This window comes from Chrysemys picta, chromosome 2 (assembly GCF_011386835.1).
Source record: "Chrysemys picta bellii isolate R12L10 chromosome 2, ASM1138683v2, whole genome shotgun sequence".
In the NCBI taxonomy this organism is placed as follows: domain Eukaryota; kingdom Metazoa; phylum Chordata; order Testudines; family Emydidae; genus Chrysemys; species Chrysemys picta.
The window spans coordinates 121792815-121810828 of NC_088792.1; the positions used below are offsets into that span (position 1 = coordinate 121792815).

The 18014-nt window shown below is 41.9% G+C and overlaps 1 protein-coding gene across 3 annotated transcripts in view; it reads right to left on the minus strand.

The window, feature by feature from the left end:
* The window catches only part of GABBR2 (gamma-aminobutyric acid type B receptor subunit 2), an 877787-nt gene that overhangs the window by 242979 nt on the left and 616794 nt on the right, over positions 1–18014 (minus strand). For all 3 annotated transcript variants that reach the window (XM_065584143.1, XM_065584144.1, XM_065584145.1), the window contains exon 13: positions 6450–6572. In XM_065584143.1, coding sequence (XP_065440215.1) covers positions 6450–6572 — 123 coding nt within the window. The remainder of the gene's footprint in view (positions 1–6449; positions 6573–18014) is intronic.

An 18014-nucleotide genomic window follows, 5' to 3' on the forward strand; every position in this document is an offset into this window, starting at 1 on the left:
TTAAATAGAGACCCTCTTTGTGTCTCTCTTGACTCCTTGGTGAATGTTCAATTGGGAGAGATCAAGGAACATTTCTTTAAGTTTACTATGAACCCATGTATCTGAAGCAAGGAGAGGCTTCTTTGAGTTGCTGTTACCCAAATGAGTTCCTAGACTCCTCAGCCTAGCCTTTATCATTATCAGCACCTTTGTGAAGACGCTGCTGATGGAGAATCATCTGAGAAGGTAACATGTTATACTGAGAGTCGTAATTTTTCACAAGTAAGCCAGAGAAATTGTCAATGACAGAGTCTGATGGCTATGTGCATATAATATGTTGCCAAGCCCACAGAAGGTCTGGAGATATTGTAGTGACAGCAGAAGCTAAAATCTCCATGACCAGTTTATCTTCTTCATTAAACTGCTCAGACTTTTGAGGTAAAGGAGAACTTGACTCCTGATATTTTTCTTACTGTGGAGAAGCAGTAGAGCACTGAGCACCTTTCTTCTGGGGAAAAAAGTTCTATTAGCCCTAGTTCTAGTAGTTATAAGATCTCCTTCAGGCTAATTTGATATTTCTCATCATCCATCAAGGCCACAGAGAGAATAAAGAAAGCATGTTGTGGTGCCTGAAGTTCTAAAAAGTATCATGTCACACAATCTCTGTTACCCACTAGTCCGAGGTCAACTGGAACCATGTATCTGAGAACTGGGATATTTTGCCCCCAGGCCTATTTCTGGGTGGAGTCAGGCATGATTGCTGTCAAGCCAGTGGCTTGGACTGGAAAAGAGTAATCTGAATTGTCAGCCGCCACTATCAAGCTTTTTCCCAAACAGGCTCTTACATGAGAATTTTGAGGCAAGAGGATTTGTTTTGTGTAACTATCCACAGTCCAGAGTTTAAGCCACACAGCTTGCTGTCATAAGCCTCCTGGCCAGTCTCATGAAATCCATGTATCTCTCTACCATGAGCACAGTAGACAGATATTTTCTTTAGCATCAGCATAAATTTATTATGATTTAGAGGATCTAGTATAGATCATTGCATCTGGATATTGTGTCCCTGGTGAAAATTGTTACTGCCAGAAAAGCTGTGAGCTCTGCTGACAAACTTTCAGTCCCCTTCTAAGAGTGACCTCTGTTCTACTTTCTGCAAGGTCTCTGGGAAAATAGTCTCTTTGTGCAGGGAAAGTTGGCACGGGAATGGTAAATTCTCACAGCCTTGTAAATAAAATATTTGCCCTTGGAATTCACTCACTCATCCTCTTTTCTGCAGGATCTCAAAGGTGACCACCGCCTTGCTGCCAATGGTGTCTCACATCTGAGGGAAAGCATCTCTCTTGCTTCTCTGGCTTGAGATTACCATGGTTCAAACCTAAGAGTTCCCCTTCCTCACAGGAGGAGCTAGAGCTAGTGGAAGAGGATGAGCCTCTGGAGTGTTTCCTGGCTTTTTTTGTACATTATCTGCCCTTTGAGGATTTTTTGGTTTTCTTTTGTCTCTTGGAGGGAGCATTTTTGTCCTGATCTGGAAACTGATCCATCTTTCTGGATGGTGCTCCTCTGTGGGACTCAGCTCACAGAGGAAGGCTTTGACCCCTTCGGACCACCAGTTGTCATCCAATATGTAACTGGAGGGCAAATGCAGGGAGACATTCCTGAGGGAGCCCAAATTATTCTTACTCTGTTTGCCTAACCACTGACTCTAAATGAATGTGGAAGGCCATGGAGTCTCATGGACAAGACTGAGCTGTCTCTGGCATTTGCAAGATGAGAGGTTCAACCCACATGTCTCTGACTTGGAGAGGCCAGTGTCCTCTTTTCCATGAAAACTGGCTAGCTCTTCTGTGGTTACCAGCTGAAGAAGAGAATTCCATTCACTGGAAAAGTCCAGATGCTTACCCTGGGTGTTTGGTCAGCTAACCATTATTTAAGCCACAGCAATCTTTTAGTTATAGTTAATTCAACCATCACCTGATCTGAGGTCCTGATAACATCAGACACACAATTGGCCATGAAAGACACTACATAACCCAGGGAAAGTAATATAAAGGCCAGTTCCAAATGCTCATCTTTGGCTCTTTCAATAGTGGAAGAGCATGCTGCATATACAGCTGTTCTGATGATTCCAAGACAGATTAAATGCACAATGGAGATCCTGGTACTCTATGCTGCTCTGGATACACCACATCTATCCAGGAATTCCTTTAAAAAATGTTTTCTTTACTAGAGAAAGGGTAAAAGATTCTCATCAGTGTGTTAGAAATGGGATTACTATTAGGAAAATACCAGTGATGATCTTGCAAGTTTCTTTGATGACAGTGCGCTGACAATGCCTGAGAGGCTTCATTTGAGCTACACAATATGAGGTCACCTTGAAGTGGGTTTGCTAGTTTTTCCTCCAAAAGGGCAGGCATTCTTTTTTTAGTTTTGTTTAGAAGAGCCTCAATTTCCCATAGGAGCTTGCACCATCTTTGTACCTCCACAAGCCCTTTAACTCTAGAATAAGGAACCTAAAAACAGTTTACAGTATTATTTGTTATATTATTAATGCATATCATGAAATTTATAGGATATGCAATGTGTCTGAGTTAATGTGGAAAAGAATGTTTAGACTTCCTGATCTGAGTGATTGATTTCATAGCCTTAAAATTACATGAACTCTAGCTGTTTCTATTTAATATTAAAGCTCCATGGGGCACTAAAAATACTGAGCAGAATGACTGATAACAGATGCACAGAAAAAATGAATTTCTCTATGCCCGCCCAGAAGTCACGTTTTCATTAATTATTTTCTATATAATCCACTTAAGTTATCAATTACATTTTAGTAACTTAAAATATAGAACAAACAAACAACATGGAGAGAACATACTAGAGAGCAACAATAAGGTACCACAACAGTTAATCAATGTCAACGTCTGTCTGTAAACAATTAGGGATATGCATCTGTGTGTGATTACACATCCATGGCCCTAACACACACACCTCCCTATTTTTATATGCATTTTTCAAAAGGCTGGCCCATGAATGCTTTATGAAGTAGGAACAAATCATGGAAACAATAAGTGATCAGACAGAAAGAGTTTGATTAACAGAAGGTGATACAACAGAAGAACAGGATACTGGGCTAGATGGACCATTGGGCTGACCCAGAATCCTGTCTTCTGACAATGGCCAGTGCCAGGTGCCCCAAAGGGAAGGAACAGAACTGGTAATCAAGTGATCCATCCCCTGTCGCCCATCCCCAGACTTATACTTGACCCATAATTACCTTTTTCAAAGTCACTTTTCTGATCTTTTCCTGTACTCTGCTTCTTTAAGGCAAGAGAAACAGAGTGAGAGAGGCTGCAGCTGTTGGTGCCCAAGAGCCACCACCTGCTTATGTTAACTGGGACTGAATTACACAAACTGAGTTGTAGATGATTTACTAATCTTTTCCCTAGAGGGAGGAAAACTCTCTCTCTAACATCACTAATGTCTATGAGTTATTAGTCTGTACACATAATCTCTGTTACTGCCTGCTGTGCTAGGACATGAACTCAGGGCAGAGGTCAAAAGGATCAAAGGCACAAATACCCACTGAAATGAATGACATCAGTTATCATTCTCATTTCATAATAAAGTATGTATTTATGTGATACAAAGCCTTTGTACGCCTGGAACTGAACGATGCCTGAAACCGAACGATGCCTGAAACCTTGGTAGTTATACCAGCACTTACAGGCGGACTCACAACAATACCGTTTTCTTTGGCTAAAGTGATATTTACTTATTCTGAGCCTACTTTCTGGGGGAGAAAATCCTACTAAAACTACATTTTGTGAAATAAGCAAGACAGTGAAAAGCTTTAGAGTACATGTTAATTGTTTGTGACCACTTTTCATAAAGTTATGCTAGACCACAAGTTACATTCAGCAATAATTTCCAGAAGTACCTACTACATCATTGGCACTTTCCAAACAAACAGTTAAAAAGGGTGATCCCTATTCCCAAAAGCTCACAATCTAAGGAAGACTCCATTGCAGAAAGCAATAATAAGTGTTATTTATATTTCCTTTAGCACAGAATTTCCAAAAATTTGAAAGCTGAGACCTTCAGAAAATATTAAGCCAATTATGTCCCGTTTCAGTTTCAGCTTGTATTGTTAAAGGCCTACTGCTGTTAGGATTTTAATTAAATGAAATGAAATTATATTTTAAAAGCAGATCCTTAAATTTATACTTTATGAACTGATAATATATACATTTATATAGGATGTTAAGTATTGCTCAAATACAAGTTATTATTTAAAACTGGCCTAAACATTACTTTTCAGGTTTACAATATTATTACTCAACAGTGACAGAGACCTATTCTTTCAGGCTCTCTGCAAATTCAGGCAGATATCACCCCATCACTTCATTTCAATCACACTTTCAAGTTCTTTACCACAACCATAACAGCTAGAGACTAACTTTGGAAAAAAACAAACCTCAAACACTGGTGAACAATTTTGCACCCCTTGGAGTGTCCCTTGGAAGGCACATCTCACTGTTTAGGAGACACTGCTATGGCATTTTGTAGCGAGGTCGAAGACTCACTGGTGTGGCACTCCTGCTGGTCATCTGGGAATTAGCTCTTTTCCAGCATAAGGAGCACCCTCTGCAGGCCAGTGTCTCGCCTGCCGCTGGCCCCGTGTCCCTCCTGGACCCTGGTGCCTTTTACCTCAGGGTTCTGCCCCAGCAGTATCCCCACGCTCTGGGTCTCCCCACCAAGGGGAACCCCCAACCCTCTAAACCCACCTTGCCTCAGTGGCTACTGCCAGTCATCATCTAGCCCCCACTCACGGGCGCAGACTGCAGTCTGTAATGGCCACTTATCATTGGCAAAGGTTTAGGACCTGCTACCTCTGCCTATTCCCAAGCTGTATCTCTGCAGCCCCACTACCTCTTCATATCGGGGGGCTGCAGAGATACAGCTTCATAGGCCGTCATCAAGGCCTGCAGCCTGAGGGTTTACCAGGCTGGAGCTCCCCAGCTCCCTTGTCCAATTCCCCAGCACTGCTCTGGTTCAGGTACCTTCCTCTCAGGGCTTGTCTTCACTACCCGCCCAGATCGGCGGGTAGAAATCGATCTCTCGGGGATCGATTTATCACATCTTGTCGGGACGCGATAATCGATCCCCAGATCGACACGCATACTCCACTAGCCCAGGTAGGAGTAAGCGCCGTCAACGGGGGAGCCGCGGTGGTCGATTTGCCGCTGTCCTCACAGCGGGGTAAGTCGGATCAGATACGTCGAATTCAGCTACGCTATTCCCGTAGCTGAATTTGCGTATCTGAAATCAATCCCCGCCCCGTAATGTAGACGTAGCCTCAGGCAGCTAGCCCTTCTCCCTCTAGGGCTGGAGGGAGTCTCCTCCAGCTTTTCGCCCACAGCTCTCTTATCAGGGCCAGTGGGGCCCTAATTGAGTAGGCCACAGCTGTGGCTGCTTCCCCTCCTAGCCTTCACCAGCTGTTCTCACTCCTCTTATTTCAGGAACTGAGTAACCACCCCGCTACACATATGTTTTAAAAATGTATTTGCCTAAGAAAACCCAACGCAAATAAGTCATCCCCAAAATAAACCCAAACCCCTTTCCAAAAATGCTGGTGCAATATAGAAATAATGGAATAAAATGTTATAGTATAGAATAGAATGACAAACTTATTTTTGCAGATAGTAAGTAGCACTGGTGATAAAAATATTGTTTTTCTCACTGATAACCAAATATTGATGACCACAAAATCAATTCTGGATTAATTGGCATCTCCAATCTCCATGTTGGAAGTACGTAGTATGCCATGTGAAGGTACGGGCTGATGTGCATATAGATAGGGTATTTCATTAACTTTATGTGATTTCATGCCGTCATTCCTTTTACTTTCAAAATGTTCTAATTCTAGGAACAATATCACAAAGTGGTATTATGCTGTTGTCTCCAGACAATTACCATCTTCAACATGACCTTTCCAGGAATTACATCAAAATAGGAGCAATTAGTGTGTGTGTGGTGGTGGTGTGGGGTGGTCTTACAAGTGAGAAAAATATATAGATACAGGGAATATAATTCCTGAACATCTGCAATAATAATGCAATCTAAGCAATGACCTCTCCGCAGATATCTTGAATGTGTTCTTACTGAAATTGCCTAATGGATTCTGTAATCTATTATTTATTGCAAGAGTATCTGTTATAGATTCTTATTAGAGAACTCTCCTGTGTTTACAGCATTATTGCATCTAAAATCTCTAAAAGTGACAGAGATGCAGCACCGTATTTAGAACGCAGCTAGGATTTCCTCTGTAGTTTCATTTTTAATTTATTAAAAACAAAACAACAACAAACCTCTACTTGGCCTGTTTTAATATATTATCATGTATCCTTACCTAGGCCCAATGAAAGCTACAAAAGCAGACATGGGACTATAGATATTGATACTTAGTGACATACCTCCATGTTGTACTTTTCCACTGTCCTTCTCAAGGGGTCCACAACCTGCCAGCAAATCAAGATGCAAAGATCAATCAGCAGCATCCCTCCAACTATCACCATCAGCTTCTGGTCCTTAATGATCTGGAAGGACAAACATAGAGCAGAGGAGGGCATTCCCATGAGTCTGAGATTCCTCTGGAGCCTTCCTCACATGCAGTGAAAAAACATGCACTGTTGCTAAATAGGCTTTTTAATAATATAGAGAGAATTATTTCAGAAATAGCAGGTGAAAGAAAGATATTGTAGTTTTGTCTCCTGTTTAATGTCAGTGTCTAACGATTATATAGACATCTCAAAAGGAGATAGTGAGGAGTGGTAAATACTTACTAACAACTTCAGAATTCTGGAAAATCTAGAAGATTCAATCCCAAAGATCAATTGCTATGTGTATGTGTGTGCGTATAGAAGTCCATTAATTATTATTACAGCTCTCACCATAGCAAATGCTATAGTTACATTTTCAATTCAAGTTCCAGTTTTAAATCCTGTTTTCTAGTAAGGGGAATATATATTTCCTTTGCTACCAAATGAAGAGGTTTTTTGCACATGCAACTCAGAACAGTTAACTTTAATATTTTAAAGTTTGCATATGTCTAGATTTCAATAGAGAATAGTTGCTTTACTAGTTAAAATAAATAAATAAAACCTACACTTACAGCCTTACAGGAGTATAGCAGCATCTACATATAATTTCTATTACATACAAAAAACTTCACCTTTAATGTTCTTTTAATGTAAAGTCAAACACTTCAAAGTTAGGAAATGCCACAATGAAGGTTGACTCTTAATTCAGCCCCCCTTGTGCATATGCATTTGGATACAGTCTTTAATTACAAAATCACAGAGCATTTTTTCTACAGGGCCCACATTTCAGTGTTTAATGAAAAGGCCACCAGAATGGGCAAAACAATGCATTTTCCCCTAGTCTCATTCACGGAAATGGGTGAACTGCTTTAGTGAAAAAAAATTAAACAAATTCAACCTGAGAGGGACACCTGGCATGGAAAATTTCAGCCCAAATGATTAAATGTTGTCAAAGTTATAAGCAATTGAAACCAGGGTCTTAAAATGGGAAGAGTTAGGCAACCTACCACCCCTACCTATAAGAAATAGCATTTTATATTGAGTTTCTATAAAGTTGCAGGAAGGGGTGCAGATTATATCACTTCATTTTTTTCTTCCATTTGGAAATTAAAAGCTTTCCCCTACTTACCCTTATAGCATATGTTTTTAATTTTATTTAAACTATGTAAACTTTCACATATTGTGTCTGTAATCCCTTTCCACTGAAAATTCAGGAATAAAATTATCTCTAAATCAGTTACTCCACAAGCTACTAATTAAAAAATTTGACAAAAATTATAACTAGAAACATAAGTATGAAGGAAACATATGAGTTTATTTAGTATAATAAATTCTCCATTCTCAGAGAAGCTACTGCAATATTGTATGCCACTTTCTACTAGCTGCTTCCCCAATTATTTAAACTATTTGGAGTAAAAATACTAAGTTCAGCAACCAGAGTAACTGAAGTTACCTTATGTGTTATTTCCATTTTCTTCCTTTCTTCCATATATCTAATATTGTCATAATTAAGGGCTAGAGCATGACCCTTACTACATGCTCACCCACTTAGCTTATCTGTGGGCAGTTACATTGTTATTAGTCTCCCAAGAGAAAGCAAGCAGGTCGGCTTAGGCACACTGCCTTTTTCTGGGAATAACACACAGAAGGCAGGGAACTGTTCAGCTGGGAGCTGTCCCTCTCAGAAGGAAGAGACATGTGGGGCTTCACCCAAGAGAGGTGATGGCTGGGGAGCTAGAAGCCTCAGAGGAAAATACAGGTGGAATTACCTTGAACTGTGACACAAGTTATTGATTATTTTTAATGAGTAGAAGTGTGTCCATTAGCCTAGAGGGAAGCCTCCTAACAGTCCTGCTTTTGAATTTTTGAAAGAGCATTTATCTGCAGTTACCACAGCAAATCTTGCAAGATAATGGTCATTCCTTATTGTCATTTGCCATAATGACCAAAGACCTAAAGACTGTCCTTTGCAAAAGGATTGGGCCACATGTCTGGGGATTGATCCTGCTTTGAGCAGGGGGTTGGACTAGATGATCTCCTGAGGTCCCTTCCAACCCAGATATTCTATGATTCTATGATTAACCATATCAGGCATGCAAGGACCATCTAATTGGCCTTTGAAAAAACAAAGGTAGCCCATGAAGTGGAGTAATGGGGAAAATGACCTGCATAAAAGTTAAGACCATGCTGAAGAGAACCGTTTTCTCTTGACATCACCATCATCTGAAGCTTGGCACCCCTTTCTTCCCTGGACTTGCCAGCCAGAGAGAGAAGAGGTAAAAGATTCAGGTCAATAGCTATGAAAGCCTGATCAATCTGAAATTAACCAAGAGATCCTGAATGTGTCTCATTAAGCTACTTTATGAGCTCTGGCCATCTGTTCCATCGACTGGTTCCAGTTAACAACAATCACATGAATCAAAGATCCCAAGAAACAAGGAAGAAGAAAGAATGCATCCTGGTTTTTATTTTTGTTTGGCATGAGGGGATGACTCAGTGCTCCATGAGGTAGAGAGGGGGAGACAGAGAGAAAGATGGCACCCTCAATAGTTCCCCAGAAGTGAATATTAAATCCCTGATATGTTATCTAATCAGAGATTCTCCTGGGTTAGAAAGGGGCATTATTCAAGAAGCTGCTAGTGTGTATGATTTAACAATCACCTCTGTGTTAAGTCCTGTAGAAAGATTATGTGTTATTATCTGAAGAAGGAGGGAATAGAGCAGTGAAACAATAGCCTGTAACCTTAATGAGCCTTAAGAAAGTAGAGTTAAAAGGGGAATTACAAAAACATAATTCTAATAGCTGTATTTTCTTTAAATGAAGATCAGGATTATGTCCTGATTTTGTCAGTCTCACTGGCTATGGCAATCGGCTCCTTCTTGAATCTCCCATGTAGGGTTAATAGAGTAACCCTTCCTTATGTCAACCTCATAATTTGATTTGACTGCCTGTGTATTAATTTGAAAAATTGAACCATCAATCCATTGATTTTATTTCATTTGTGATCTTGATTTGATCATTGTATTATTTTATGTTTTATTAGTTTATAGAAGTTATAATAAGCTAGTCAGCAACATGCTTGATGAGTTTTATGTTTGCTTGCTCATTCTTTTAATAAAAGTTTACTGGCCTGGTTTCTCTCTCAAAACTGCAACATGCGTCAAACTACCCTGAGGGCAAAAGTACCATAATTAAGACATTGATGAGCCACTTGGTTCTGCCCTTAAATCAATATCTACATCCCTTGCATCTGACATAATCATATTGTTAATTCCAACATTTTATACACCTTATTATGACTAGAATTGGTAGCAATGAATGTGGTTAAGGTTGCCTTACACTTTCAATTATAAGCTTCTGTTCTCTGTTCTGTATAATTTTGCCAAACTTTATCTGTTGAGGCTGAGATTTTTCATGCTTGTTCTCTGCCTCACGCTGAATTGTTTTGCAAGAATTTTTTTTAAATGGTTCAGCTGTGTCACAGAACAAAGTTGGCAAAAAAGCCATAGGTTTACTAATGTTAACATTTTCCCCCTTTTTTGCAGAGACTTAGCATTGCTATAATTTGGAGCAGGAACTTGACATTTGGCAGGAGGATAATTCTGTGGTCAGTGATTTGCCTTTTTATGTCCTCATGAAAATCCATTCAGATTTGGCTGAATTATAAGCCTCTGAAAAGTGCCATTTGTACGCGATCAACAGAGCTTGTTAGAAGCTTGCTGATATCTCCCCCCGCCCAGTGGCATACAGAACAGCCCACCTGCATTCTTGGATGTCAGCACATTCACTCCTCAAGAAGTACTGGATACTCTGAACGAGGCTGACTCAAGACCTGTGAATCTGATCCATGCCCTTCCTGGCAACTGGTGCCACTCATGACCAAAATAGCCAGTGCCTCATTCAGGAAAGGTATCTTCCATTCCTCCTTCCAGAATGCAATAGTCTGACTAACATTGAAGAAAACAAGCTAGGAGCCATCAGTTTTAACCAACTATTGTCCAGAATCAATTCTTCAATTCCTGAGAAAGCTCACAGAAAAGCTAGCTGAAAGACAAGGAGGGATTCGCTCTGGTGCTATTATGCTAGTATGCCACTAGGTCACCTGGTAAGATGACATGAACTCAAGTGTCAGCAATATGCAGATGACACACAGGTCTACTGATCCTTCACCACCAACACAGCCTAGTAGTTGGACAAGATCAGCTCATAGGTGAAGAACCTGAGCAATGGACATTATACTGGTGGGTAGAGGAAAGCACTTTGAGGAGTCTGCAGCAATTGTGCAATTTCTGTCGGTTGAATCTACACACCACAATCAGTCACTGCAGTCCTTAGTGGAGGAGTGCTCCTGGATTCTTCACTGATGCTAACCACTCATATATCAGCATCTCTACATTTTCCCATTGACTAGGAGACTAAGTCCCATCCTGGCAGACCAATGACCTGACCCCATTATACGCACTTTCATCACCTCCAGTATGGAAGGCAGCAATGTCACATACCTGGGCATGGAGCCATCAGTCCTTAGGAAACTCCAACTAGTACAGAAAATGGCAGTGCATCTCCTCAGTAACATGGGCTACCACGAGCACATCAAACCTGTTCTCTGCTGTCTACACTGGCTTCCCATAGAACATCAAGTCAAGTTCAAGATTTTGGTCTATATCTTAAAGGCATTCAATGGTCTTAGCTCAGAGATCACCTAAAGCTAAAAGATCACCTAAAAACTATGGTATGAAGACTGGTTAATTACACCTTTCCTCAGCCACAATAAAACTTTGTACAACAAGGGTAAAGCTCACCCGTGCAGGACACAGAACTTTCTCAGAGGCCAATCCGAGACTGAACTCCCCAAAAATATAGGACTATCACAAACCTCACCATTCCACGCAAAGTGCAAGACACATGACTTCACTCTTGTATTCTCTCATATAAACACATAGTGTGTAAACAAACAAACAAACAAACAAACCCCAACACCAACAAAAAACCTTACCAAATAAACCACTAAACTATACATACAATATATATTGTATCTTCCTAAGGAGAGGATTAGAGAAAGAGCAAACATCGCATGACAGATGTTAGTCATGCCATTGAATGTATTACTGGAAGGTGCTCAGATATTACAGTGATGTTATAAGAACCTAGATAGAATAGAATAGAAAGCCCACAGAGCTTTCTACATGCCAACAGCACTGACCATGCTCCCAGGCCTCACAGAGCTTCCTGCTTGGGAGACACAGAGTGAGTGTTCTACTCAGGAACTGGGCAAGTAGCCACCACTTCTTCACTGGTCTAAGGGACAGCGGGCAGGAGGACCCTGAGTTCTAGTCCCAGCTCACCCACTGACTACTGTTAATTCTCTGCACTTCACAAGCCTTATTATTGAGGAAGAAGTCTTATTTCCTACATTAAGAACTGGATAAGTATCATTCACTCCATTTTATGGATGAAGTAATTAAAGAGGTGTACAAAGTTACTTCAGACAAAACTGGAAACAGAACCTAGATCTCTAATATCGCAGAGTCAAGTCTTTTCTACATCTCCGTTCAAAATGAATGTGCCATGTCTATGTGACAGGTTGTGCTGTCTGTAATCACTCAACCATACTTCCCCTACAGCCAGGAATTGAACCCAGAAAGACAGATTCCCAACATTTCTCTATCTAGTGAGTAGTTGTTAAAGCCACTGGCAACATGGGTAATGCTCTTGCCCTAGGGGCTGGTCCATATAAAGGATGACATATGTTTCTAACTCCTTTATCAAGTTTGCAACTCAAAATAAAAGGGGGTTACTTACCTGTACAATAACTGATGTTCTTTAAGAGAACTTATATACATTCCACAGCTGGCGACTTCATGTCCAGTGCATATGTGTCAGAGAACTTCCTAGTCAGCAACATCTGCAAGGGTGCCACATGCACCCTTCACTCTTCTTGTGTTTCAGAAAGGGTAGAAAGAGCAGCACTGCCCCACTACACCCAGCTCCTTTGCCATGGTTTGTGGGACTCCAAAGTAGTGGGGAAGAAGGGTGGAATATGTATATGGACTCACATCTCAAAGAACATCAATTACTGCATAGATAAGCAAAAACTGCAAATGACACAAAGTTTGAAGGTATTCCCAATACAGAAGAGGACAGGAATATCATACATGATTTGGATGACCTTAAAAACTAGAGTAATAAAATGGAATGAAATTTAATAGTGCAAAGTGCAACATCATGGACTTACAGACTAACAACAACATTTTTTGCTATATGCTGGGGATGTACCATTTCAAAGTGACAGAGGAGGAGAAATACATTGGTGTACTGTTCAATCACAGGCTGACTGTGAGCTGCCAATGTGATACGGCCATGAAAAAAGCTAATGCATGAGGTGAAGTATTTCCAGTAGAGACAGGGAAGTGTTAGTACCATTTCACAAGGCACTGGTGAGACCTCATCTGGAATACTGTGTGCAGTTCTGGATGCCCATGTTTAAGAAAGATGAATTCAAACTGGAGCAGATATAAAGAAGAGCTACTAGGATAATCAGAGGAATGGAGAACCTGCCATATGAGAGGAGACTTAAGAAGATTAGCTTGTTTAGCCTAACAAAATGAAGGCTGCGAGGAAATATGATTGCTCTCTATAAATACAGCAGAGCGATAAACACCAGGGAGGGAGAGGAGTTATTGAAGGACCAAGGCTGGCACAAGTACAAATGGATATAAACTAGACATGAACAAATTTAGGCTTGAAATTAGATGAAGCTTTCTAACCATCAGAGCACAGAAGTTCTGGAACAACCTTCCAAGGGGAATAGTGGGGCAAAAAAACCTAACTTCTTTCAAGACTGAGCTTGATACATTTATGGAGGGGATGGTATGATGAGATTGCTGACAATAGCATGTGGCCCATCTGCATCTGCTATTAGCAAATACCTTCAATGGCCAGAGATGGGACACTAGATGGAGAAGACTCCACATTAGCATAGAGAATTGTTTTCAAGGAGTGAGACTGGTGATCTCTAACTAACTGATTGCCCTATTTGGGGTTGGAAGAGAATTTTCCCCCCAGGTCAGACTGGCAGAAACCCTGGTTTTTGTTTTTGTTTTTTTTGTAATTTTTTGTCTTCCTCTGCAGAATGGGACATGGGTCACTTGCTAGTTTGAACAAGAGTAAATAGTGGATTCTCTGTAATTTGGAGTCTTTAAATCAAGATTTGAGGACTTAGGTAAATCAGCCAGACTGGGGTGGCAGGCCAATAATATCCATGCTTGCGGCTGCTGGAAATGGAGCCTCATCTGAGATGTAACAAACATGCAGGCCACCAGTTGCCTGAGGGAGGAACTTATCTGCATTCAACGGTAAGGCTGAAGGTAAGAGAACAGGTCCCTCAAAGTCTGGAACCTGTGAAGTGCAAAGTAGGCCATGGCTGTGGTGGTATCCAATATGGACCCTATAAACTGTTGTGTGGGCATCAGGGTTGACTTATTTTTGTTCACTAGCAGGCCTAAACATACAAACAGCCCATGGCTGTATTTGGGTCTCCAAGTGGCCTCAGACTGGCCAGTCATCAAGGTAGGGGAAGACTTGAATGTTTAGCCTCCTGAGGTAGGCCACAACCACTGCTAGGTACTTTGTAAACACCCTTTGTGCTATACAAAATCCAAACAGCCAGACACAATACTGTCAGTGACTTGACAGTATTGTGTCTGGCTGTTTGGATTTTGTATAGCACAAAGGGTGTTTACAAAGTACCTAGCAGTGACTGTAGCCTGTCGTGAACCTCAGAAAACATTTGTGGGCTGGGTGTATTGCAATATATAATATACATCCTGGAGGCTGAGGGCGGCATAATAGTCTTTCTAATCTAGGGATGAGATGTTTGAGGCAAGAGACACCATCCTGAAACAGAATTTCAGGATGTACATGTTTAAATCTCATAGGTCAAATATTTCCTGAAGCTGCTCCCCCATTTTTCTTGGGGATGAGAAAATAGCTCAAGTAGAACCCTTTCCCCTTTCTGCTGTGGGGGACTTTTTCTATGGCATTGAAAGCTGGGAGGAACTGCACCTTGCTTTAATGCATTCTCTTAAGATGGGTCGCTGAACAGGCATGGGGAATATGGGTGGGTAGGGAGCAGGAGAGCAATTGTATTGCCCATCTCCATTACATTAGATGTCCAATGGGTCTCATGTGACTTTGGACTAGATGTGGTGCAAAGAAGCCAGATGGTTGCCAAAAGGGGAGAGATGTCTAGGGCTGAAAAATAAGTGATATGCTGTCCTTGGGCATGGAGTCAAATCTGCTGCCCTGTTGCAGAGGAGGAAGGTTGGTGTGAGGAAGTGGTGACTCCTCCTGAGGCCTTCCTCTTTGAAACCTGCCCCTTCCGAGAAGGCATGGGTGCTCTGTATTGATAGTAAAGGAGCTGCCTGTGGTATGTCTGAGGCCTGAAATGCCATCACTTGAAGGTTGGAGTGTAGACCTGCAAGGACCTGAGCATGGCCCTAAAGTGACTCCATGGCTACTTAGGTCTTGTTGTGGAACAAGGAGCATCCTTCAAAAGAAAGACCTACAATTGTGGTTTGTAGCTCCTGAAGAATTCCTGACAAGGACAGCCACGAAGACCAATGCATTGTTGCTGCTGTTGCCATTGTTCTGGAGGCTGAGTCCACAGCATCCAATGCCTCCTGGAGGTATTGCTTAGCAACCAGCTATTCTTCTGACTCGAAAGTCTAGAATTCACTCCTGAATTCTGGTGGGAACTTTCAATTGACGCACAGGATGACACACCACTTAACATGGTTATACTTCACCAGGATTGCTTGATATCCTCATTTGGAGGCTTGAGATAGACGATGACTTCCTGACAAGCAAATTCATGCACTCCTTCTCCTTATCTTTCTGTGTTAATTTCTGAAGGTGCTGGTGCATTCTTTCATTCACTGCCATCACTACCAGTGACTCTAGCACCAGGTGTGAGGAGAACTGCTTGTCGCCCATGGCCAGTACCCAGTACCACCAATTGGCCCACGTTGAAGTCAGTGCTATGGAAGCAGGCATCTGCTACAGGACCTTCACTGGCTCCAGCAGTCACTCATTTATAGGAATGGCTACACAGACCAGAACCGATAAGTGTAATATATTGAGTACCTTGTGCAGCATATCTCCATACCTCTTTGGTCGGGATCTATGGGATTTCTACTACCTATCTCATGAGATCCTAGAAGATTTTATGATTATATATAGAGAGAGTGGCTGATGCCTGATCAAAGGCCAGAGCCTTGTCTGGTAATGAGGAGAAGGTGTTTTCCAGTACTGGCTGTGGATGGTCCAGTTCTGGAGGCTGCTCCTGCAGCTCACTGTCCTGAGGACAGTTGTCCGTCCCTCTCCTCCCCCCAGGCACAGAGAAACCAACCTGTGTTTGGAGTGTATGGGGGACGTCAGATCTATGATGTTCTGCATTGTCCATAGGGCCCACATGATCACCCAGGTTGGTACCAGCAGTCCTGCTAAGGGTTGGTACCAAGCTTGTGCCTCAGCTGAGACCAGGTTTCTCTTCCCCATGCAGCGGAGGATGAGATCACCAAGTCATGGGATCTGACTGGGGATTGGTGTAAGCCCCACTCCAAGTCTCTTCCAGGATCAGGGATACCCTCCCTGCTATCAGCAGGACAGAGGTCATTGGCCATCAGGGATACCGTGGCAGCCCTGCAGGCAACATCAGGTCCAGGAACCCGGACAGCAGCATCAGCAGTATAAGACGTTCAGGTAAGTCTTTGGTCAAAAGATTTCATGTTTGAGCTCCTGAGGTGCAGGATACTGGTCCCAACTCATTGGTTGATAAGTGACCCTAGGCAGAAAATGAGCCATTAAAGCTGCCTGTGCCATGTTGATGCTGGTGCTGCACAAGGAGGTAATACTGGGGTTGGGACTGGTACCAGCAGGTGTTCTGTCTCTCTTGCTACCGACAAAGTGAGTATGGCTGAGCAGGTGCCAGCAAAAACCTCAAACCCTGTGGTATGTCCAGCTCCACACAGCTAATGCCAGCTCTGGTGCTAAGGGAACTTGTTCTAAGTTTTGATGCATCCTTGAAGTCAGGAAGTCTTGTAGTCTTATGCAGCTTAAAGTCTGAGCCTCGAGACAGTATTCTATGCCTCTCCTAACACAAGGACTTGCGCTCAGTGTCTGACTGATCCTGCTGCTACGGTGCACCTCAAAAGGTTTTGAAAATCCCACCAGCTTCGACTTTGATAACCTTTGGTCCCTCAAAGATCTGGAAGTCTGGAGCCATGGATCTGATTCCAGACAAATGGACTGTTCTAACAGGAAAGCCCTCAGGTGGGACTTCCTTGAGTGCTGGCTCCACTTAGAGAATGACCTGCTTTGCTCACACCAGTGCAGAACACACTCCTTACAGAGGCAGAATAAGCAGCTTGTGTGGCTCTTGTTGAGAGGCCTTATAGCCTCAGATGAAGGGCACTCAAATCTTGGGGAATTATGGTCCACCATGCAGGCCCCACTGGTACTTGGTCTTTGGACAGAGAACTTCGGTCACCAATGACCTCAGGTCTGGTACGCTAACACTAGTCTAAGAGCCAACTGCTGACTTCATTCAGCCATAAAGGTAGGCTGCTCCCAGCGGAACTGCTCAGGGAGGCTGGAGAGGAAAAAAATGTTGGTGGCAGCTAGGAAAGGGAAATAGGTATGGACTCACTCCATTGATTTTGTTGGACATGGCAGAATAAAACTTCACTTAGGGCACCTGTATATCCAGGGCTAGAGCTCAGTACTAGTTAAAAGTTCAGAGGGAAACTAGAAAGATGACTGCTTTATTAACAGTTATCAGTTATGACCAGACAGAATGGAGAAGCAGCTAGTTCAGCTATAACATAATTACACTCACATAACTCTCTTGCAAGTATATTAGAGTTACATCATTAAAATAACCCACTCATTGGTTGATCAGTGACCCTAGGTAGAAAATTGTTGCTTAGCAACTTTTCCAAGCAGAATACTTAGCCTAGGACTGAACTGGATCCTATGTGTGGAGGATTTTCTACAAATAATGTGTAATTGTCATTGCCTGTGCTAAAAGGGATCCCAATCTTTGGAAAGAACACTACAAAGGGCTTGAATAGGTTGGAAGAAATGTTCTGATTTTGTTTGAGATAGCATTCAAATATCTAGTCTATATTTTCATTAATGAACAATTCTGTAGCAAAGTATGATGCATCATTACTAAATAGCTGGGGACATCAATGCACTTGATTACATTTATGATCCTGTTCCAAGCTATTCAGGAATGCATTGTCTCATACTGTATGGCAACGTGTTCTTTGTTCTGTCACCCATTATTCTCATAATGCATAGAGATTATGGTTGTGGCACCATTTGTGGACAGTTACATTTCTTTTAGTGTCCTCATTGTTTTCCACAGCTATAGA